Below are 24,910 nucleotides of genomic sequence, written 5' to 3' on the forward strand. Positions count from 1 at the left end.
CTACTGATGATGGAGTGATAACCCCTCCCCACGCCGTCGAGATTCCTGTGGATTCCTGCCTCGGAGGGCTCCCTTCCGCCAACCGCTGCTGTGAGGGCCCCCCACGCGGACCGTAGCCTCCTGCCTGCCTCTGGGTGCACCCACCACTCTCCGAGCCCTGCACCCCCTGCCTCCCTCTGGGGGCACTCCGCCCCTTACCGAGTCCCGCATCCTCCTGCCGAGCCCTGGGGCATCCCTCCCCAAGGCCCGCAGCCGAGATCCATGATGGGTCGGAGGGGTCCCCCTTCCATCAGTCACTCTCCAGCCCTCGCTCTGCCTCTGTGGCTGCAGTGACAGCCCCCGGCCCGCATCCCATGGACCGTGGGGAGGCAGCTGGCTGGTCATCTCCCCAGCATCCTCCAGCCTCCATCTGCTTCTGAGGGCACCCAGCCCCCCCTGAGCCCCTGTCCGTGAAGAAGGGGCTGAGTGGCCCCTGAAGCAGATCCTGAGAGACCCTCTCCGCAGCATCCTCCGGCCCCCTCTCAGGGCACCCTCCCCGAGCCCTGGTCATCTCCGCAGCATCCCCCGACCCCCATCCACAGCGTCCTACGGCCCCCCTCATCTTCTCAGGGCACCCTCCCCGAGCCCTGGTCCTCTCCGCAGCATCCTCCGGTCCCCCGCCGCAGCATCCCCTGACCCCCATCCACAGCATCCTACGGCCCCCCTCATCTTCTCAGGGCACCCTCCCCGAGCCCTGGTCCTCTCCGCAGCATCCCCCGACCCCCATCCACAGCATCCTACGGTCCCCCTCATCTTCTCAGGGCACCCTCCCCGAGCCCTGCTCCTCTCCGCAGCACCCTCCGGCCCTCACTTCTTCTCGGGGCACCCCCTCCCCTCCCCGAGCCCTGCTCCTCTCCGCAGCATCCTCTAGCCTCCATCCGCAGTACTCTCCGGTTCCCTTCTACTTCTCAGGGCACCCCCTGGCCCTGACCTCTCCGCAGCATCCTCCGGCCTCCATCCACAGCACCCTCCGGCCCCCCTCTATTTCTCAGGGCACCCTCTCCCCGGACCTCTCCGCAGCATCCTCCAGCCTCCATCCACAGCATCCTACGGCCCCCCTCATCTTCTCAGGGCACCTCCTCCCCGGACCACTCCGCAGCATCAGCATCCTCCAGCCCCCATCTGCAGCATCCTCCGGCCCCCTCTGCTTCTCAGGGCACCCCCTCCCCGGGCCCTGGTCCTCTCCGCAGCACCCTCCGGTCCACTCATCTTCTCAGGACACCCTCCCTCCCGAGCCCTGGTCCTCTCCGCAGCATCCTCCGGTCTGGCTCTGCCTCTAGCGCTGCTCGCAGTCACGTGCTTCCAGACCCCCCTCCAATCCCTCACCGTCTGTCGTTGCTGGGTCTGAGGGTCCAGCCTGCCGGCGGTCCGTTTTCATTGGTCGCTCAGAATGAGACCGACCCTCTGCTGCCGGGATGCGGCTCCTTCCCCCTGGCTGTGCCCCTGCGAGGGGGGCCCGGTTGGCACCCTCGGACTCCTAGCCACTGAGCTGTGCTTCCTGTCACCCGTAGACCCCTCGCCCCCGAGGCTGGGGACCCTCGCGTGGGAGTTTGGACACTGATGTGGGGTCACCTCGAGTGGGCACCGCAGTGATCCTGGGAGCTGCTGTGTGGGCACCTCTGGTAGGCACCGCCGCGATGTGGAAGCTGCTCTAAGGGTGACGGGGCAACGCTGGTGGGCACCGCCGTGATCCTGGGAGCTGCTCAGAGGGCACCACTAGTGGTCACTGCGGCGATCCCGGGAGCTGCTCTGGGGGTGACGGGGCACGTCCTTGGGCAGTCGTCCGTGTGACAAAGGCTCCGTTGTGCCAATGAGAGCATCTTCTGGGACAGACACTTATAAAGTCCACGGGGCGGTGGCACCGTCGTGGCAAGGGACCCCTGGAGACTGAGCCCCCTGAAGCTGCGCTCGAGGATGCCCGCACGTGCCCAGGCAGCCGAGGCAGAAGTGGGTTCCCGGGGGCACGAGCCCACCCCGGAGGCAGAGACGGACAGCTCTACCTTTGCCCCCTGAGCCATCTTCGGTCGAGGGACCCAGCGCATTCCTCGTATCTCTGATTGGATGAGCAGGACAAGCTGGCGTCGCCCCCGGCCCCCTCTGGTGGCCCCCTCGGCCCCGCCGGCCTGGCTGCCATGGGCGAGAAGACGGATTACCAGCGCCTGTCCAGCGAGGAGGAGGACGAGGTACCAGCGCCCGCTGCTGCGCAATGTGTGCGTCCCTGCCAGCTGGCACGGTGCCACGCGGGCACCCGACGAGGAGCCGATGGCACAAGGTGGCAGTCGAGGCGAGCTGGAAACCACTGCAAAGAGTGGATTTCCAGCTCTTCTCATGAGGCTGGAAGCAGCCGGGGTCCACTAAGGTGGGTTAAAGCACCCCAGGGCACCTGCCGCAGCCTTGGGAGGGAGTAGGAGGTTGGTGGGGGCAGAGGAGGGGGTTGTTGGGTCCCTTAGGTAGTTCTTGGCCTAAAGCCCGGACCCTTCCCACAAGGCGCCCCTTGTTTTCAAGGTGGAAGGCCTGGGTGTGCGCCTCAGTCCCGGCAGGGAGGGGGCTGGGGGCGCACAAGCGCCCTCGAGGGGGGGGGGGGGGGGTCCAACGCTTGTCAGTAGAAATGACGCCCCCAAATCTGAGCTTCAAAGGGCCAAACTGAAATGACCATTCTTCCTAAAGAACACCCAACAACTCCCCCCCCCCCCCCCCCCAAATGCAAACAAAAGTTTCCCTGTCTGCGGCTGGTGTTCTGGGGGGTTGCAAACCCGTGGTGGACATCGGCTTTGCAGAGCAATTTCACAAAAGCTGGGGCCCCCCATGTGTTTTCATCTCCCCTTCCCCACATCGGCCCTTTTATTGTGTACCCGTGTGAAGACAGTCTGCATTGTTTGGCCCACAATGGCACCCTGGGAGTTGGCATATCTGCTTGCCTTCTAATTTACTACCGGGGTGGGTGCCAGGTTGGAGGGAGTGGGGTGGGGGGGGGGACATGCATGTTGCGTTTACACCATATCACTTCTAATAAGTGCCGCTCAATGCAGCGATGCACTCGAATCCACCGATGCGCTGCCCTTGAAATAAACAAATTCTTAGTTTTTTTTAAATAGACTTGTCCATATTTCCGCGTGAGACCATGGCTCGGCTCGTTTTATGTCTCTGAGACCCGAGCCAGCCCTAGGGTTGTTGTGTCTCGTCTCCATGTCAACTTGCTGTACATGTTTAGTCTCTGATCACACTCTCTTACAATGTTGTTATAATATAATAATGCATAATGTAACAAGGCTGTGTGTGCTCGGTCCTGTGCAGGAGATCAGGCAGACCTGGAGTCCATCCATCAAACCTGATTTTGTGTGTGTGGGGGGGGGGGGGGGGGGGGGGGGAGGGGTGCACAACTCGAGATGATCATTTTTAAGACCCACCCCTCTTTCGTGAGGGTACCAGCGGGTGTGTATTTTCAAGGGGAAGGTCTCGGGGTTGCTGATTGCATCTGTTAACTAAAGGCAGCTGTGGAGATGACACGAGTTTCGCTCTGGCCTGGAATCCGCCCTCTGCTTTCTCAAGGTTGAAGTCCGTAGATGGACGACTGGTCCCTGGACGGAGGCGGGTCTTCCGGTGGCTGAAAGAACACGTTTAAAGAGCCTTAAAATGGGGGTCCCAATCAGCGCCATTCAACCTTAGACTGCTGATCTGCAGAGATTTAAAAGGGCCCCACTACAGAGTAACGTTTCACTCATTCCACCTGCCTGGGCCCCACCTGACCTCCTGCTGCCCCGGGGTCTCCAGATTCCTGGAGAGAGGTCTTTGTCCCACATTCACACCGGGGAGACCCCAAGGCCTCTCTGAACCCCATGGGGTCCAGACTTGAGCCTGCCCTCGGGGTGAGTGTCAGGAGCTCCCCCACCCTGCCTGGCCACACATGACCTTCTGCTCCGGCGTCATAGTAACTCAGCCAATCAAAACTCAGTGTTGTACCCAGGTCTAGGCAGGCTGCACACCACGCCGCTTATGACCCTTGGCCTCTGCTGGCAAATGGTCAGCTAAAGGCAGCCGATGGACTGGAAAACATAATTCACTCACTGACAATCGTCGTGGGTGAATAAGGATAGAAAGGAATGTGCCCAAGATCACTCGGTGGTTTGTGGGCAGCTCTGATTACAGTTCGGGCGCATGGCTGCACAGGTACGGTCTCGTCTACTAGAGTGCATGTGCTCCCACACCAGACGGGTCTCCTGGTTATTAATAACATGTCACCCAGAGGGTGAGTTAACCCGGGCACGGTCCCGTGGCTCGAGTCACACACGCCTGCAGCGAGTACTCACCTCAGTGAGGTCAGCGGGTCACAGGTCGTGACCTCCGTCGCCTGCCCTTAGCGGCTTGTCCAGTGACTTAAGGGCGGCGAGAACCTGCAAGAAATCCGTGCCTTTTGATAATATTATAGTGAAAAGTTGTTTGTGTTACTCGCCAACTCAAGAATCGTCATCCTGCGTGACGTGGAAATAGTTAAAGGCGCATAGAGGTGACTTGCTCAAGGTCACACTGTGCGCCAGGTTGTCGACTAGACTGACATACGATGAGAAACGGTTTGCCCAAGATCACAGTGTGCCAGATAGCTGGGCCTGGCCTTGTTTCTGTCTGGGCAGAAGATGACACAGGCTGAGCGCCCCCTAAGTTTTTGGGCTGTACTAAATGACCCCTCTATATTGACTTCCTGCGCCTGGAATGCATGTCTATACGCGCAGCAGCGGGCCGTCTCTTGTCTCTGTAACTTATTTGTTCGAGGCATGTGGGCTGCTGAATTCATATCTGTGCATAGATCGCCGCCTAGTGTTGGGTCCGGATGTTTGCACGTTGTTGTCCTGGAAGAGTCTTCGAAGTATCCTTGGATAGGTGACTCCTCCCCTGGACTACAGTGCGCATGGGCATCCTCTCCATCCTCAGATTGTTTTTTTCCGCCATTGGGTTCGGATGTGCTATCTTAGCTCAAGTTAGGAAAAAAAATTTTGTCGAGGCCTTTAGTTCGCGTCGGTACTGTTTATCGATCGGTTTTCGATACTCTCTGTTAGTTTACTAACTTCCAGCACCGACTTTGTTCGCATTTACCTGTCCATCAACTACTTCGACGATGGAATCGAGGACGCCATTCAAAAGGTGTCCGGTATGTAATGCGAAGTACCCACACATCGACGTCCATCCGGTGTGCAACAAATGCCTTTCGCCGGACCACGACGAGTCGACATGTATGGCCTGTGCCCGGTTCCGTTCAAAGAAGACTCTGCGGAATCGTCGAGCGGCGAGGCTCGAAGCGCAGCACGCGGCACCGGCCCCAGCTGACATCTTCGACGACGCGGACGACGTCGAAGAAGTAGAAGTCTTACCCTCCAGTCCCGTTTCCGACCAAGAACCCGGATCGGACGAGGCCGACGAGTCACTCTTCCACAGAGGTGAAGACGACACCGAGGTAGGAGACGACGAGGAGGCCTTAGGGGCCGAAGAGAGTAGCTCCGATGATGAACAAGGCCTACCTGTTCAAACCGAGAATTCACCAGTGCCACAGACTATGGCTCCGGTCGAGGGATCGCCTTCGGGCCTTACCCGAGACCTATCACGCAGTCCTTCGGCCCCGCCCTCGGGCCCGGCCTCGGACGTTCAGCGGCAGCCATTACCGCTTAAGCCAGCTGGTTTCCCTTCCACGAAACCGAAACCGAAAGCTGCTCAGGTTCCTACGAAACCGAAACTGAAAGTGGCGCTAGTCGGATCGAGGCCTTCAACACCTTCGACGCCGGCGCACCGTGTCGGCACCGACCGCACCAAGGGGGACTTCGGTGCCGAACTCGAGACGGGCGACATGGGAGTCGACAAACGGAAGAAGGCCATCGGCGCCGAAAAACCTGCTCGGTTACCGGCGTCGACGCCACCGACACCGAGGGCCGTCCCGCCTGCTACGCCTCGCAGCACCCCCTCGACGACACCGAAACCTCACGTGTCGAAGACGTCGACGGTGATCTCCGCACCTCGGCTCGATGCACCACGGGCGCAGAAGATATCTGCAGCCGCCTCGACGACCCTGGCGGGGGCCACGACCTCTAAGGCGCCCCGAGTACGGCCTGGCGCAATGCCAGGCTGCAAAACCAAGGCTGCCCTCCAGGACCAGTCGGGTTCGATCGATCCAGCGGTTTCGTCGGTGCCGACCAGCATTACCTTCGGCTTGCCTCCATCCACAATCCCGAAGGCGTTTCAACTCAGGACACAGGCCACCAAAACTGCGGTTACGCCTGTCGAGCCGTCACCGTCACGCGTCATCGACGCCGACACTGGCAGGATGATTCTCCACGACCGAAGGATAACTTCGGAACCGCCATTGGAACCTTTCAGGATCCCGCTAAAGAGGAAGCTGCCTGTGGACACAGAACCTCTCCTGTATGAACCCTTTCATTCACCCTACCAGGATCCACACCGGGCCTCCCCCACACGCTCCGACACGGATGCATTGGAGGACTACATGGGTGAACAAGTCCCCTACCATGTGGACACGGACCCTGATGACCAGCAGGACCCTGACCAAACTTGGGGCGACCCTGCAGACCCCAGTGCACCTCTTGATGCACAGGACCCACAACTATATGGGGCAAAAACGTCACCCACAGAGGATACTGCGGCGTTCAACGCTCTGATTGAACGGGCGGCGAACAACCATGATGTACAGCTTCACTCTGATATCATCGAAGATGACTTTCTAATGGACACCTTTGCATCCTCAGAAAGACATGTAAAGACTCTGCCAATGTTGAAGGGGGTCCTTAAGCCAGCCACTGACATTTTCAGGGAACCCACCAGGGCACGAGTGATAAACCCCAGGATCGATAAGAAATACAGATCAGCACCTGGGGATCCTACTTACATCAGAGGACAATTACCACTCGACTCCATCGTTGTGGCGAATGCCCGCAAGAGGGCACACTCGCAGACAACGGGTGACGCTCCTCCCCCGGACAAGGAGTCCAAGGTGCTGGAGACCTCCGGCAAGCGAGTTGCCGCACAAGCTGCAAGCATATGGCGCATAGCTAACACTCAAGCGCTCCTCGCCCGCTACGATAGGGCGCACTATGACACAATGGAGCAACTCCTTCAACACCTCCCTGACCCCTACAAAGAAGGTGCAGAAATCCTTATCAGAGAGGGACAGCTACTCACAAATGCTGCCATCAAATGTGCACTAGACGCTGCTGACACGGCTGCCAGGGCCATCAACACTAGCGTCATCCTACGACGTCACGCCTGGCTACGTATCTCAGGATTCAAGCCTGAGGTACAAAACAATATCCTTAATCAGCCTGTCAACCCCGACTTTTTGTTCGGGCCTGAGGTTGACGCCACCCTCGAGAAGATAAAAAAGGACACGGACACTGCAAAGTCCATGGGCGCCCTACAAACTCAGTCCTTTCGGAGCGGCTCCTTTCGTCGCCCCGGAAACAAGGGAGCAGGCAGAGGACAGGGGTCACAACAAACATATAACAAGGGTAATACGCAGACCACCTACGATAAGAACACCCGAGGTGGCTATCGTGGCTCCAGTACCAAGGGCAGAGGACGTGGCTACGGCAACACCAGGTCCTCCCCCAAGAACAAGCAGTGACGCCCTCTCCCTTCCTCCCGACCACATAACACCTGTCGGGGGAAGGCTACAACGGTTCCTGTCCACGTGGAACTCCATCACCACGGACAGGTGGGTCAAAGATATTATAAAATACGGTTACTGTCTGGAGTTAACTTCCACTCCACCCACAATACCACCAAGAAACCGTCCTATGTCTTCAGAGCACTTGACGCTCTTACAGCAAGAGGTAGAAAGTATGCTTCTAAAAGGCGCTATCGAGGTCGTACCCGTCCACGAGCGGGGCACGGGGGTTTACTCCCTCTACTTCTTAATTCCAAAAAAGGACGGGTCGCTCAGGCCTATATTAGACCTGAGACCCCTGAACCAGTACATTCTTTCGGAGCACTTTCACATGCTCACTCTACAGCAAGTCCTTCCGCTTCTCCAGCAGGGAGACTTCCTAGCATCACTGGACCTCAAGGATGCGTATTTTCACATACCCATCCACCCCTCACACAAAAAATACCTCAGGTTCACTGTTCAGGGGCAGCACTATCAGTTCAAAGTCCTTCCCTTCGGCGTGACAACAGCGCCCAGGGTTTTCACAAAGTGCCTAGCTACGGTGGCGGCACATTTACGGAGACAGCACATACACGTCTACCCCTACCTAGACGACTGGCTCGTTCAAGCGAGATCGGCCCAGCAATGTGCAAGCCACGTGTCCCGTACCATTCACCTTCTTCACAGTCTGGGATTCTCACTAAATTACCCAAAGTCTCATCTCCAGCCCGCACACGTACAACAGTACCTAGGTGCGACTATAGACACTCTGGCGGCCACAGCTCAGCCAAGTTTAGTGAGGATCAACGGCATACAAGCGCTGATCTCCAAGTTCAGACCCAACCACTCGCTTCCAGCGCGAGTGTTTATGCAGTTGATAGGCATGATGGCCTCCTGCATCTTCATAGTCCCGCACGCGAGATTACATATGCGCCCACTTCAGGAGTGCCTAGCACGTCAGTGGAATCAGGCTCAAGGACAGTTGAAAGACCTAGTGTTGGTGAGCGGTCGGGCATACAACTCTCTGCATTGGTGGAATCCACAAAACCTTTGCAAGGGCCGACCGTTCCAAGAGCCTGTTCCACAAATAGTACTGACAGCGGACGCGTCTCTCCAGGGATGGGGAGCTCATGTACTCCACTACACAGTGCAGGGACTATGGACGACACAACAGAAGAAGATGCACATCAACCTTCTGGAACTGATGGCAATCTTCCTGGCCATGAAGGCTTTCAAAGTACATCTGTGCAACAAGGTCGTGTTGATCCGGACGGACAACATGACCGCAATGTACTACATACAGAAGCAGGGAGGGACACACTCTCCACAGTTGTCTCATCTGGCTCAGAGCATGTGGAAGTGGGCCATTCAGAGGAACATGTTCCTCATGGCGGAACACCTCCCCGGCAAGGACAACCAGATGGCGGATCTGCTCAGCAGACACAGCCACCAGATGCACGAGTGGGAGTTACACCCATCGGTACTCCAACCGTACTTCCAGCAGTGGGGTCACCCAGAAATAGACCTATTCGCGACAAGCGAAAACGCAAAATGCCAAAGCTTCGCCGCCAGATTCCCACACCCGCAGTCGCAGGGCAATGCGATATGGATGAACTGGTCCGGCAAATTTGCGTACGCTTTTCCTCCAGCACCGTTGATACCGCTGGTGGCTCGCAAACTCCGACAACACTCCCTGACACTCGTCCTAGTTGCTCCCACGTGGGCACGCCAGCCGTGGTACACCACCTTCCTCGAACTTTCCGTGGTACCGCATCAAAGGCTGCGGATCAAACCCGCGCATTTGACGCAGAACCATGGAGAGGTTCAGCACCCAGATCCGCAACAGCTGAACCTGGCGATCTGGCTCCTGAAGTCCTAGAGTTTGGCTATCTCAATCTGCCACCTGACTGTATGGACATCATCAAGGAGGCCAGGAGACCCACTACAAGAGCTTGCTATGCAGCCAAATGGAAACGGTTCGTCATTTATTGCGGTAATAATGACATTAACCCGCTGGACGCATCCATCCACAACATCATATGTTACCTCTTACACCTATACCGATGCAATCTGGCGTACACCTCTATACGGGTCCATTTGACCGCAATATCAGCCTATCTGCAAACCAGGCAGCACCTCTCTCTCTTCAGAGTGCCTGCCATCAAAGCATTCTTGGAAGGACTCAAACGAGTCATTCCACCTAGTCACCCACCGGCTCCAATGTGGAACCTCAACTTGGTCCTCACACGCCTGATGGGTCCACCCTTTGAACCTCTACACTCATGCGAGATTCAATTCCTTACCTGGAAAGTAGCCTTCCTGGTAGCGATCACTTCCCTAAGAAGAGTTAGTGAACTCCAGGCACTAACCGTTCAAGAGCCATTTATTCAGGTTCACGCCAACAGGGTCGTACTACGTACCAACCCCAAATTCATGCCCAAGGTAATATCGCAGTTCCACATGAACCAGACTATTGAACTGCCCGTTTTCTTCCAAAACCCACAAACTGTTGCAGAGAGGGCATTACATACACTAGATGTACGGAGGGCCCTCATGTACTACATCGACAGGACTAAACCCTTCAGGAAGACAAAACAACTGTTCGTTGCCTTTGCCCCACACCACAAAGGTAACGCCATCTCCAAAGCAGGGATAGCCAGATGGATAGTTAAGTGTATTCAAATCTGTTATCAAAAGGCAAAACGCACATTAACTATTCCACCACGAGCCCACTCAACACGCAAGTTGGGGGCTTCCATGGCCTTCCTAGGAAACATTCCCCTGCATGATATATGCAGAGCAGCCACATGGTCCACTACACACACATTTACAAAACACTATTGCGTAGATGTGCAGTCAAAACAGCAGGCAGCTGTAGGACAGGCTGTTCTCAAAACACTTTTTCAGACCGCTGCAGCTGGCACGGGTAGCCGCCGCCAATAGAGGGCACTGCTATGTATTCTATGCACAGATATGAATTCAGCAGCCCACATGCCTCGAACTGAATATGCTACTTACCAGTATGCATCTGTTCTTGGCATGTAGGGCTGCTGACATTCATATCGCCCTCCCTCCTCCCCGGCGCCTGTCGCAGCTGCAGCTCTCAGAATTATTGCAAGCATGGTCATCACTTTCTGTATCTACTCCATCACTGCCACAATGGCGAAAAACAATCTGAGGATGGAGAGGATGCCCATGCGCACTGTAGTCCAGGGGAGGAGTCACCTATCCAAGGATACTTCGAAGACTCTTCCAGGACAACAACGTGCAAACATCCGGACCCAACACTAGGCGGCGATCTATGCACAGATATGAATGTCAGCAGCCCTACATGCCAAGAACAGATGCATACTGGTAAGTAGCATATTCAATTTGTGTTACTTTTACAAATCCCATTTCCTCTGCTCTATTTTAAGTGGCGGGCGGATCATGTGACACGCACGAGAAGACACTGCGCACATCGAGAGGGGACCCCGGCCCCTCCGGGTTGGGCGCTTGGAAACTCCAGGGCGGGGTCTCGATCTCGGTGGGTGGGGTTTGCGCGCCTCCAGAGTTGGGGTCCTGGTAAACTCTGTGGCTGACCCTCGATGGGGAGGGGGGTGCCGTGCTTTATTTATAGGTGGGGGTAGATTCTCCGGGCCTGGAGTCCTGGATTTATTTTATTTAATGCGTTTTTATATAGCGCGGACTTTACCCGAAGGTGTCAGAGCGCTTCACAATAGGAACAGTAATGATACATGAGGAGAAAATTACAAGTGAGCAAGTTACAAAAGCAAACGTTACGTCACATGAGGCAATAGTGACAATTGTGCAAGTATCAGGAGCAAACAAAATACAAGAGGTAGCAAACGATACGTTACAAAAGGAAAGGTGACGTGTGCATGTTACAAAAGAGAAGAAAGTACACGTAGAGGTAAAATACTGCAATAAATGGCAGACACTCAAAACACTAAAACAAACGTTGCGTTACATGAGGCAGTGGTGGCCATTGTGCATGTATCAAAAGCAAACAAAATACAAGAGGTAGCAAACGATACGTTACAAAAGGAAAGGTGACACGTGTGCAAGTTACAAAAGAGAAGAAAGTACACGTAGAGGTAAAAAACTGCAATAAATGGCAGACACTCAAAACACTAAAACAAACGTTGCGTTACATGAGGCAGTGGTGGCCATTGTGCATGTATCAAAAGCAAACAAAATACAAGAGGTAGCAAACGATACGTTACAAAAGGAAAGGTGACACGTGTGCAAGTTACAAAAGAGAAGAAAGTACACGTAGAGGTAAAAAACTGCAATAAATGGCAGACACTCAAAACACTAAAACAAACGTTGCGTTACATGAGGCAGTGGTGGCCGTTGTGCATGTATCAAAAGCAAACAAAATACAAGAGGTAGCAAACGATACATTACAAAAGGAAAGGTGACACGTGTGCAAGTTACAAAAGAGTACAAAGTACAAGTAGCGGTATAATACTGCACTAAATGGCAGACACTCAAAACATAACAACACACTGGGAAGGCACTTCTATACGCATGGAGAACAAACTTTCCTATAACGGCAGGACTTCCTTCAGATAATAGAGAGGGCGTGAATTAAATTTGGAAGTGTCTTTGAAGGAGGAGAGGTTTGAGGTCAGTTTTGAAGGACCGGGAAGAGGTGGTGGTCCGGAGCTGAGGCGGAAGTGAGTTCCAGATTCTCACCGCGTTGCCTGAAAAGGATTGGGCCATCGATCTTTCCTTCTTGAAAGTGGGAGGTTCAAGCAATAATTTTCCGCATTACGTGATGGTCTAGAGCCTCCAGAGAGTTTCAGTTTATTCGCCAGGTAGCGAGGGGAGGAGGAGCGCAAGGCTTTGTGGGTGATACAGGCCGTCTTGTAGATAGATCTTGCCTCTATGGGAAGCCAGCGGAGGGTGGATAAAATGGGTGTGGTGTGGTCGCTTCTTTTGGCCCCATAAATGAAACGAGCTGCTGAATGGAGAACGGACTTTAGGGGGGACAGGTGGGTTTTGGGGAGGCCAGTAAGAAGAGAATTGCAGTAGTCCAGTCTGGAGGGAACCAGCGATTGGACCAGGGTTTTAAGGTCTTGCTCCGGGAAGAAGCGATGAATCCCCCAAAGAAGGCACAGTTGGTATCGAGCAGACTTTGCAATGGAATCGACGTGGGAGAGTAGATTGAGTTTTTTGTCGAGTATGACACCAAGGGATTTTGCGCTGTCGACAATGATGGGTTTATTGTTAAGTAGATTCATCTGATCCATCCATGATTGAACCGGGGGAGGAGAAAGTGAGGAGGAGAGGAGGAGGAATTCCGTTTTGGAGGGATTCAGAATCAGTTGATGAGTTAACATCCAGTTTTGAATGGAGTCGAGAGTAGAGCTTAGGATGGAGAGATCGTGAGTGGAGGCCACCTTATGGTAGATTTGAGTGTCGTCCGCATAGAGATGATAGTGGATCCCGGATTTACTCCGGAGATTTCCCAACGGTTCCAAATAGAGGTTGAACAGAGTGGGTGCAAGTATAGAGCCTTGAGGAACACCTTCACCGACCGCCAAACGAGAGGAAAGACTGTTCGCTATTTTGATCATTTGGGATCTATCAGAGAGGAAGGAGGCAAACCATTTGAGCACAGTGACCTCCACGCCCATCCTCTGTTGAAGAGTGTTAAGGAGAGTGTTGTGATTGACAGTGTCAAAGGCTGCAGAAAGGTCAAGGAGAATTAGAAGACAAGACTCCCCCGAATCGAGTATCCGCAGCGCGTCATCAATCACTCGCAGCAGGGCTGTTTCAGTGCTGCAGTTTTGAATGAAGCCGGACTGGAAAGTGTCCAGAAGATCATTGTCCTTGATATGGCGGGAGAGTTGTTTCGCTTCACATGTTTCTGTGATTTTCGCAAGAAAAGGTAGGTTAGTAATGGGACGGTAGTCGTTGAGGTCGTTCGCATCAGCGGTGGGTTTTTTAAGCAGAGGGGTGACCTGCCCAATTTTGAAGGAAACAGGAAGGGAGCCTCGACCGAGGGAGAGGTTGACCAGAGTGGTCCAATAGGAAAGAGAATGGGTATAGAAGTCAATGGCAATGGCACTAGGGATGGGGTCAAGGGAATGGTTGGAGGGCTTTGTATCGAGGATGCATTTGAGGAGGGCATCTTCAGAGATGGGGTCAAAGTTCTGCCAAATGGTTAAGGATTTGCGCTCCTCTGGAGGGGTAGGATGAATGACCTGATCTACAAGTGATTCCACTTTTTCGTCAAAGAATTTAGCGAATTCCGCTGCTTTCTTTGTAGAATCCTCCAACTTGGAGGTTGGGGGAGAGCAGTTTGGGTTCTTGATGAGGTCGAATAGTTTTTTGGGTCTATTTTTGGCTGAGTCGAGGAGGGATCTGAAGTGCGAAGCTTTTCCAAGGAAGATGTGCTTGTGGTACTTGGATCTTGCTGAACGAAGCGTGGCCAAATTATCGGTGGAGGGCGCTTGTCTCCATTGTTTCTCAAGGACTCTTAGGTACTTTCTTTCTTCATAGAGGTATTTGTTGAACCAAGGTGCTGAGGGAGTGGGCCTTTTCTTTTTGCTTTGGAGAGGAGCGACATTATTGATTTCGACTGCAAGGACTGTGAGGCATTGGGAGGTGAGTTCGTTAACATCTAGGTTCGGGTCTAGCCTCGGAAGTGATAGCAAAGCAGAATCACAGAGGGTACCGAGGTCAATATTTTTAGTGTCACGGAACCATGAGGTAGCCCTCTTAGGTTGGCCGAGAGTTATAGAGTGTGATAGGTGAAGAGAGAATGGGATGAGGAGGTGGTCAGACCAGTCTACATGAATAGGGGTAGCGATGGTCAGCAAGCCTGCTGTAGAAATAACAAGGTCCAGGGTTGAGCCCTTAGAGTGTGTTATTTCTGTGCAGTGTTGTATAAGATCATTTGCAGAGAGGAAGGTGGCCAGCAAATTCGCAGAGGTGTCTTGAGGCGAGCCCCAGTGGAGATTGAAGTCCTTTGTCACTTTGCGAGTATTGGTCGCTGATGCAGTCCGTGAGTTCCTCCATAAACGAAGGGCTGCTTCCATGCGGGTGGTAGATAGCATGGAATCTGAGAGGTGAGCGGTGGTGCAACTGAAGCTCAAGAGATAGGCATTCAAAAGTGCGGAAGGAGCTGTTAGGAAAAGCCTTAAGTTGAAGGGAGTTTCTAAAGATGACTTCAACACCTCCCCCAACTTTGTCAATTCTGTCATTTCTAAATATAGAATAGCCTGTGGGTAATAGGAGATCAAACATAGAGTGAGAGGTATCGTTGAACCAGGTCTCTGTGAGGAAGAGCATGTCAATATTGTGCAGGATGATGGTATCGCAGATTTCAAGTTTGTGTTTTATTGCAGATCTGCAGTTGTGGAGCATACAGCGCCACTCTGTCGAGACTGTTTTGGTGACGGGGGCACTTGGGCTATGAGGGGTGATGGGGATATTGTACTTATACGAGGGTGCTCGGGAGGGTTTAGGTGGATGAGTGGTTCTGACAGAGGAGATGGTCGGAATAGTGTTGATAGTAGGGTTACTTGGAGATGAAAGTGGAAGAAGGGTGGCGTTCGAGGGCTTGTGTGAGATTGCGATGTTTTCAGACGACAGGTTATGCTTGGCTATTACGGGGTGTGGGGGCGAGGTGCATCTCTTGGGAGGGTGAGTGTTTTCCAAGGGAATTGAGGTGTATGGAAAAGACGAGATCTTGGAGCTTAGAACTGAAATGGTAGCTTCAAGTTGGGAGATGGAGGTGATAAGAGAGCCTAGCTTATTTTCCAGAGAGAGTAAGGCAGAGCACGGCATGTTGAGTGGCTCGACGGAAACAGGAGGGGGTGCACTTGGCGGTGGAGGGCAGGGAGAGGTGGGAGAACGGGAGGGGAGTAGGGGTACAGGGTTCAGAGGTGGGGAAAGGTGGTGGATGAGAGCAGGCATCTGAAAGAAACACGTTAGTTAGATTCCTCACCTTAGAATATCCCCAGGCGTCAGACTGGATCCAGAAGATTTTTCGTCAGCAATACCCCTTGCTCGTCGCTAGGCGTCGTCTGCGGCTCCGCGTCCGTCGTTGGCGTCGTGCGCCGGAATGACGTCGTCGGAGTACTTAGACGCCGCCCTCGCGCGCTGACGTCAGTTCTTCTTTTTTCCGCGCCAGTAAGCGCCGATCCGGGAGAGCTACCCCTTTTAGTCTTTTTTGACTAAAATATATATATTTTTTTTTTTTTTTTTTGAAAACCTTTATTTCGAAATTCAGGACACAGCTATTCAGCCGACAGCCCGAAGGTTCGGCAGCATTGCAAGTTAGATACAGTAATGCGTCCCGGATACAGTACGAAGTGTAATGCAAAGGTCCAATTTTAAATAAACACAGAAAAAACACACAACAAACCCCAGCAAGGCAGAACATTGAAAACCCATGGCGAAAGCCCCCAGGGGAGGCAGGACCCCACTCATCTACTAAGTATAAGACTGTGTGCGGAGGAAGAAGGGGAACCGCAGAGGCCCAGAACGGGTACCTAAACCAAACTGTGCTGGACGGTAGGTCCGGGGGAAAGCTGTTCCTCGGGAGGTTCCAGATCCGGGGCAAGACATATTCCCCCCCTATATTGGTTCCACCGCCCCCAGATGGCGTGCCACTTCCGGGGGCGACCTCTAGAGCAGTAGACCGTCTTCTCCCTAAACATGCTCCAATCCATGTTCTCCTTCCACGCGGTCAGTGTAGGGGGACCCGAGGAGCCCCATAATCGCGCGATATCCCTCTTAGCCACCATGTTACCCAGAGTCACCCATTGGGTCTGTGCCTCATCGAGATCAGTGGGCCCCCAAACGTTCAGGAGGCAACACCGCGCCTCCGGCTGTACCACAATGCCCGTCACCTCCCCCATAACTGCATGGACTCTCCTCCAGAACTCCACGATGACCCCACATTCCCAAATGATGTGCAGGAAAGTACCCACCATACCACATCCCCTTCTACACAGGCCGTCCTCCGAGAATCCCATGTGGACCAGCCGTGGCCCCGTAACATACACCCGGTGCAGTATTTTGAGCTGCACCAGCCTCAGACGCGACGGGATCGCAACCTCCTTAGGCGAAGAAACCGCTGACTGCCAGTCCTCATTATCCAACTCGAGGCCATCCCTGGTCCACTGTTCTCTCAGCCCCAATAGCAAGTCCGCACGGACGTTTATCAACTTCTTATATATGAGCGAAATCGTGCTCTCGGGCATATGACCATCAAGGACTCGGTCCTCAAGGGGAGAGGACTCCGGCACCTTCTCACCCTCCACTAGGACTGACCGGAGGGCGTGGCGCAGCTGGATATACCTAAAATACTCTGAAGGCCCTAGCTCAAACTCAGTCTGCAACTCCTCGAAAGACTTCACCCTCCCCTTATGCAGCACATCCCCCACCTTGGATATCCCTATCAGATCCCACTTATCAAAGCCCTTCGTATGCCAAAGTCTTCCCAACCGTTCCGATTCAAACAATGGGGTAGCGAGGGTTAGCCTGTCCTTCCAGCCCAGCGAGTCGGTCGCCATCTTCCACACGCGCACCGCCACACCTGTGGGCCCCGTGAGGGACGAGTCTAGGGACCGCGAATACAACGCCCTGTAGTAGTTGCCGCCGCGCAGCAGCCACCTATCCATGGCATACCCATGGCTGAGGGCAGGGCCGTAAAACCCATGGTTGATCGCGCTCAACTGCGTGGCCCAGTAGTACCGTCGGATGTCTGGGAGCGCAATGCCCCCATCGTACCATGGGAGCGTCAACTTTGAAATAGCTATTCGCGGCCGCCCATCCCACAGCAACGTCCGTTGGAGGCCTTCGACCTCCCGAAAATATTTAGCCGGTACCCAGTCCAAGGTGTTCTGGAGGGCGTAGAGGAAGCGGGGAAGAGACATCATTTTGAACAGGGCCGCACGCCCAACAAGGGAGAGCGGCAGCCTCCGCCAACCCTCAACATCTCGCCTCAAGCGTGCCAAGGGGGGGAGCAGGTTCCTCTCATAGCGCACAGCAGGATCCATGGATATAAAAATCCCCAAATACACAAAACCTTGCTGGGCAACCTGTATCGAACATGTTCTAGGGATCGGTGGGACCTCGCCACTAAGAACGTACAAGTACGATTTGCCCCAATTAATCACAAGCCCCGAGTTCCTACCGAACGATGCGAGTACGTCACAGACCACTATAAGTGACTTCTTAGGTGAGGCAAGATAAAGCAGGATATCATCGGCATAAAGTGAAATACGGTCCTCATGATCAGGCGACCACCGAAGGCCCCGTATATCCGGGTGCCAACGTATCCACGCAGCCAACGGTTCAAGGGCGAGGGCGAACAACAGAGGCGACAGGGGGCAGCCCTGCCGAGTACCCCTTCCAAGCTGAAACGGAGCAGATGCCCGACCATTCACCACAACCTTCGCTAGTGGCCCCTCGTACAGCAACCGGACCCAACTCACAAACCCGCGACCGAAACCAAACTTGGCCAGCACGGCCCATAAGTATGCCCACTCCACCGTGTCAAAGGCCATCGTGGCATCGAGAGATGCCACAACAGCCGGTTCACGCAGCGTGCCCGCCCTGGCGATGACGCCATGAAGACGCCTAAGGTTCAATGCTGTGTTTCGGTGCGGGATAAAGCCAGATTGATCCGGGTGGACCAGATCGCCAAGTACTCTAATCAGACGGGTTGCCAGGAGTTTGGCCAGAATTTTCGGCTCAGCGTTGAGGAGTGAGATGGGCCGATAGGAGGCGCATCTATCTCGGGGCTTACCCTCTTTGTGTATGACCACGATCGACGCCAGCCGCTGATCCAACGGAAGGATCCCATCTCCCCGCGCCTCCAAGAACATGGCGCGCAGGTGAGGGGCGACCCTATCCGGGAACAGTTTGTACAGATCGATCGGCAGTCCGTTCGGTCCAGAGGCCTTACCCGAATTCAACGCGCGAATCGCCCCCGCCACCTCGTCAACCGTGATGTCGCCATCCAAATCGTCCCTATCTATGTCAGAGAGGCAGGGCAACTCGATATCACGAAGGAGATCAGACGAGTCCTCGGGCGGCCTGTCCGACACAGAGGAATAAACCCTATGAAAGTACTCCGCGAAACACTCCACAATCCCTTCAGGTTCCACAATCACCTCTCCCCCCTCTCCAATCAACTCTGGCACCACTCTATTGACCCGTTCCTTCCTGTCCAGCCACGCCAGGAGTTTCCCTGCCTTATCTCCAACATCATACAGACGGCCCTGTTGTTCCCTGCTGAGGGTCTTGGCGGCGTCCGTCACCAGGTCCCTATACTCCGCCTGCTTCAAGCAAAGCTCATGCAATGAGGACTCTGTGACCTCCTCCTCCATATCCCCTTCAAGGGCCGCAATCTCCTCCTCTACTTGCCGCACTTCGCAATCCCTCCGATTCTTGGCAGTCACCACCAGGGAGAGGGCCTCCCCCCGAAGCACGGTCTTAAAAGCTTCCCACAGCGAGATCGCCGAGTCCACAGATCCCAGATTGTCCTTAAAGTAATTATCTACCTTCTTTACCAGGGCGCTATGCATCTTGGGATCTCGGAAATACCAAGGGTTAATGGGGGCCACCCTCCCTCCTCCCTCCCGACCAAGATCCAGCCGGATCCACACTGGCGAGTGATCAGAGATACCACGTGCCATGTGCCTCGCTTCGGATATCAACGAGGCATGTGTGGCCAAAGTGAGCAGGTAGTCAATCCTGGAGAGGCTACCATGCGCCCCGGAGTGAAACGTGTATTGACTCTGTGTGGGGTGCCGGAGCCTCCAGCAGTCTATCAGGCCAAACGTGTCTAGGAGGTCTGGAAGCCATTTCTGAGCCCCCCCTGTGTCCCTGGGCGGGTATCTATCCAGCAGGCCGGAACCCACAGCGTTGAAATCCCCTCCCACTACCAGCATGCCCCCCGGGAGATTCAGCAAAGCCCTGCCCAACTCAGCAAATGTGGCGGCCTGCAGGGCCGGCGGGACATAAACCGAAACCAAAACCAAAGTCCTTCCTTCCCACCGCCCCGCCACCGCCACAAACCTCCCCCTATCGTCAACAATGGTGGAGTCCACCTCAAAAGGCAGCGAGGCTCTAACGAGGATGCCCACCCCCCTGGACCCAGAAGAGAATCCCGAGTGTGCAATGAATTTATACCCCTTCCTATTCAGGGCATAGCACGTATTGCCTATGAGGTGCGTCTCCTGCAGCAGTACAACGTCTGGCATTGAGCGTTTCAGAAATTGCAAAACAATCCCCCTCTTAATGCGATCCCCCAAACCATTAACATTCCAGCTTATAACACTTAGGCCTCTACCCCCCATCCTCAAACGGAAAGAGGCCCACCCCACACCCGAGGCGCCACCATGGAACAGCCCTGAGGATAATCATCATGCCTTGCAGAAATAAACCCCCCAACAACAAACTCAAACTCCCCATAACTCCCCCCACCCTGCACCCCTGCTGCTGCTTAAAAAGCCCCCCCAACTTGCAGTGTGCCTGTCGCCCTACAAAAACAAAAATCTACAAAAAGTACCCCAAGGGAGGAAAAGAGCACCCCTCGTCCTCCCGCAACCCTCCACAGTTACTGCACTCTATTCAAATCTACAAATATGGTCAAATCAAGTCAGGCCGGCTTTGAGTTATCAGCCCTGGCCATCCCGGCCACTGTCTCCATGCTCAGCTGTGTCGTCCCCGGTCCGTCGCCAGGGCAAGGCGTCCAGCAATTCATCGGCCATAACAGGAGAGTCAAAAAAGAATGTCCGATCTTCATGCACCACCCGTAGTCTGGCGGGGAAAAGCATGGCATACTTTAGGTCCCGCTCCCGAAGCCTTCGCTTCACCCCCAGGAAGCTCTGTCGCTGTCTCTGCACCTGCTGGGTAAAGTCCGGGTAAAAATTCACCGACGCATTCTGGAAGGGGACTGGGCCCGTCACCCTCGAAGCTTGCAGGATAGCGTCCCGATCTCGGAAATGAAAGAGCCGGGCGACAATCGGCCGCGGCGGGGCACCCGCCTTGGGCCGTCCGCCTGGCACCCTATGGGCTCTTTCCACCGCAAAAAACTTCCCAAGGCCCTTAGGCTTCAGATGGTTGAGGACCAAATCCTCCACAAGCAGGTCCGCCGAAGCCTCATCTGAGGACTCCGGGACCCCGATTACGCGCACGTTGTTGCGCCTGGACCGGCTCTCGAAGTCCTCCAGCCGGCGGGCGGCGAGGTCACTCTCGGCCCTCAGCTTCCGGACCTCGTTCTGCAGTTCCGCGACCTCATCAGTGAGGCCCGTGGTCTTGTGGTCCAGGTCCTTAACGCGCTCGTTTGTCTTGCCCAGGTCCGAGCGGATCAAGTTGACATCCACCAGGATGGCATCCACCTTATGCGCCAGGGCCTCGAATTGCCTCCCCATCGAGGTCTGCATCCCATCAAGCGCGCCCATGACATCCTGCAGGGAGAGCTCCGGGGTCCCAGGCGAGTCCTCCTTCTGGGCATCCGGCGCCTGGCTCGATCCACTCGGCGATGTCTTCAGGAGGGCGTAACGGTCCATACTATTGACTTCGGAGTACGTTCCCCGCCTGGTGGACTTAGTCTTCAACCTATCTCCTTCTGCCTTGCCCGACATAATGGACTCCAAGCAGTCCAATGCAGAGAGGACCGTCCCCTCTCAGAGAGAGGTATAAAGAGTGAGCAGGTCCGCCTTGTTCTTCCAAAATAGCCCACCGAGCGTCCCTGGGGTTATAGAACCACCCAGAGCACTACAGTATCCAGGCAGACAAAGTGAACGAAACCGAAAGTGAAAGAGCGAGGGCCTCCGTCCGGTAGTTCACACCTCACCAGGCCGTTGTTGATCAACTAGGAGTCGGGCATCCTGCCAACTCTAGCCCCTGGCATCTCCGGGAGTTAGGCCGCAATCTTTCGCCAGTCATAAGTCCGGTTCCCGGTGGGCGATCCGGTCGCGGGTAGCATCAATCGCCTCCCTGACAACTCAGCAACACGGTGCCATGCATACCATCAGGATTTGAGTCAGGATAGTCGACGGAGGGCGCGAGGGTCTCGGGAGCTCTAAGCTCACGCGGCCATCTTGGTCAAGCGCTAGGCTCCTCCCGACTAAAATATTTTTGACTCTTTTGTCACTGTCTCGACATCTGGTGCCGGTAGGATGCCTGGTTTCAAGGCTTGCGACGATTGTAATCGACTGATGTCGGTGACCGATCACCACCGCCGGTGCCTCTACTGTTTGGGCCTTGACCACGACGCGGAGTCGTGTTCCGACTGCAAGGCCCTGCCCTCGAAAGCTAGGCGGGAGCGGTCCCGCAAGCTTCTCGAGCTCCGCCACTCGGCTCCGCGCCGCTCTCGATCCCGGTCCAGGAGGAGGTCCAAGGATCGGTCGCGGAGCCGCAGTCGACACCATCGATCGTCTGGCTCTTCGGGTAAGTTCAAGCGATCCAAGAAGTCCAAGAGGCGACATCACTCTTCGGACTCCCCTCGCCAGTCGCACGACTCGGCCGAGGGCCCAGATGGTTCCACCCCCGCGGCTCCGTCGGAGCCGCAGGTGCCGCGCAAGTTTCCATACCCGCCGGTCCCTGGGACTGACGCGACGCCGGCAGAGATCAGTGCCTTCCTCTCGGCCATGAGGGGCCTGGCTCTGCCGTCGATGCCCGCTGGCGCGCCTTCGGGCCCCGCGGACTCGACTGGGCGTCCTTGCGCACCGTCGGAGGCTCCGGCCCGACGCCGCAGGACCCCGAGGGGCCCAGGCCTGGGCCCCCGTCGACGCCGGTCGACCTCGTCACGCCTCCTCCGCCGGCGTCGACACCAAAGCCACCTCCGACGCCGACTCCGGTCGACGTCGTTCCCCGGTTTAGCCCCGGTCCGGACCCGGCGCCGGTGCGGCGGCGTCCATCGACGCCGCATCCGGCGCCGCTAGGGACACGATTTGTCTATCGTCCGGCTCCGATCATTCCTCCTGTTTACCAGGAATCGGATGACGGGGGCGACTGGGAGGGGTCTGAGGACCCTATGACCCTCCAGGGTCAACTTTCTCAGGACTGGGCAGATGAACTGGGGGAGGCCAGTGGTCTGGATACCTCACCGGACACTGGATTCATCTCTCCTCCGACTGTGGCTTCGGAGGAGGGTGCAGCTTTTTCTGTGGTGCTGCGCAAGGCGGCGGAAGCCCTTGGGCTCGAGCTGCCTGCCGTGGCTGTGAGGACGAACATCCTCACCGAGGTGCTTTAGTCTGCAGCAAGCTCCACTGAGCCTCTGCTGCAATTCAATGAGGCCCTCATTGACGTTCTGCAGGGCACCTGGTCCAAGCCCTCCACAGTCCCTCCTGTGGATAGGAACGTTGCCAGGCGCCACCGCCCTGCTCCGGGCGACCCCAGTTTTCTGTCCCAACACCCCACCCCGAGAGTCTGGTTATCCAGGCCTCTACCTCCCAATCCTCCTTCCCGACCGCTCCTCCGGACCGGGATTCCAAGAGACTGGAACAGTTCGGTAAGAAGCTGTTCTCCTCGCTCAGTTTGGGCTTGCGGTCTTTAAACACCGCCTGTCGTTTGGACTGTTTTTCCCACTCTCTGTGGGATACGGTGGAGGACGTGCTACCCCTGTGTCCGGAGGAGGCCCAGACACGACTCTCCCAAGCTTTGGCCGATGGGAGAGATGCGGCACGTCATGCAATCCGATGTGGACTTGACACTACGGACTCGCTGGGTAGGGCGATTTCTACCATGGTGGCGCTTAGACGTCACGCCTGGCTGCGGTCCACGTCATTTTCCGGGGATGTCCAGAGCACTCTCATGGACATGCCTTTCGATGGCACTCGCCTTTTTGGTGAGAAAGCGGACAGTGCGCTGGCTCGCTTTAAGGACACCTGGGCTACGGCCACGTCCTTGGGCCTCTCGGCCCCGCGGCCACAAACTTCCGCTTTTCGCTCCTTTCGTGGCCAAGGAAGGGGCTCCTCCTCCTCACGTCCGCCTAGCCACCGGCCGCAGAACCAGCCTGCACGCGGTCGCGGACGTGGTTTCTGCCGAGGCGGTACTGGAGGACGACGCGGTCAGTCCACACCCACCCCGGCAGCATCCGCCTCAAAGCCTTCCTAGTCCGAGCTTTCAGGCCCATTCCGCGCCAGTGGGTTCTGCTCCACTGGCGTACCATCACTTCGGACAGGTGGATGCTGCAAATCGTCCGAAGGGGCTACTCCCTCCCCTTCGAGACGACCCCTCCAGCCATGCCACCGCAGCACCACCGTATCTCGGAGGATCATTTGAATCTTCTGCGAGAGGAAGTTTTGGCCCTCTTGGCCCAAGAGGCCGTCGAGCGCGTTCCGAGCCCAGAAGTAGGTCGTGGTTGTTATTCCCACTACTTTCTGGTTCCCAAGAAGGGCAAGGGGGGCCTACGCCCTATCTTGGACCTCAGGAACGTCAATGCCTTCCTCCGGAAGGAACGGTTCAAAATGTTAACTTTGGCTCAGGTTCTAGCTGCCCACGACCCTGGAGACTGGATGGTAGCGTTGGACTTGCAGGACGCATATTTCCACATCCCCGTCCTGCCGGCCCATCGGCGTTACCTGCGGTTCACGGTGGGTCAGGAGCACTTTCAGTTCACCGTGCTCCCCTTCGGCCTCACCAGTGCCCCTCGGGTGTTCACGAAAGTGATGGCGGTGGTCGCAGCTCATCTGCGCAGATCAGGGGTTCCAGTCTTCCCCTATCTCGACGACTGGTTGTTGAAGGCGGGCTCACCCCGGGCAGTCGTCTCCCACCTCCAGACTACGGCGGATCTCCTGCATTTGCTGGGGTTTTCCATCAACGTGCCGAAGTCACACCTGAGCCCCTCTCAGAAGCTCCTCTTCATCGGAGCGGTTCTCGATTCGGCGCAGTTCCGGGTTTATCCACCGGAACAGCGGGTCCGGGATATACAGGCCCTAATTCCCATCTTTCGGCCTCTATCCTGGGTTTCGGTCAGGGTAGTGTTGTGGCTTCTGGGGCTGATGGCCTCCTGCATCCTACTAGGGCATCACGCCAGGCGGCGCATGCGGGCTCTGCAGTGGGACCTGAAGTTTCAGTGGGCCCAGCATCACGGCAACCTGTCCGACGAAGTCTTGATCTCGGAGGGCACTGCACAGCAGTTGCAGTGGTGGCTCACGGACCGCAATTGGGTCACGGGCAAGAGCCTCTCCCTACCCCTACCGGAGCATGTCGTAGTGACGGACGTGTCCCTCCTGGGATGGGGTGGCC

At 55.7% G+C, this 24,910-nt stretch overlaps 1 protein-coding gene across 8 annotated transcripts in view; it reads left to right on the forward strand.

Annotated features, from left to right (window-relative positions):
• Positions 1-24,910, forward strand: part of TNK2 (tyrosine kinase non receptor 2) — a 430,040-nt gene that overhangs the window by 205,698 nt on the left and 199,432 nt on the right. Inside the window, exon 1 of one of the 8 annotated variants that reach the window (XM_085635985.1) lies at positions 1,467-2,222. The exons of the other annotated variants lie outside the window; for them this stretch is intronic. Within the exon in view, the coding sequence (XP_085492111.1) occupies positions 2,172-2,222 (51 nt within the window). The 5' untranslated portion in view covers positions 1,467-2,171. Of the gene's footprint in view, positions 1-1,466; positions 2,223-24,910 lie in introns of those variants that run through there. 8 annotated transcript variants of the gene reach the window in all.

This window comes from Triturus cristatus, chromosome 11 (genome assembly GCF_964204655.1).
Source record: "Triturus cristatus chromosome 11, aTriCri1.1, whole genome shotgun sequence".
Lineage (NCBI taxonomy): Eukaryota > Metazoa > Chordata > Amphibia > Caudata > Salamandridae > Triturus > Triturus cristatus.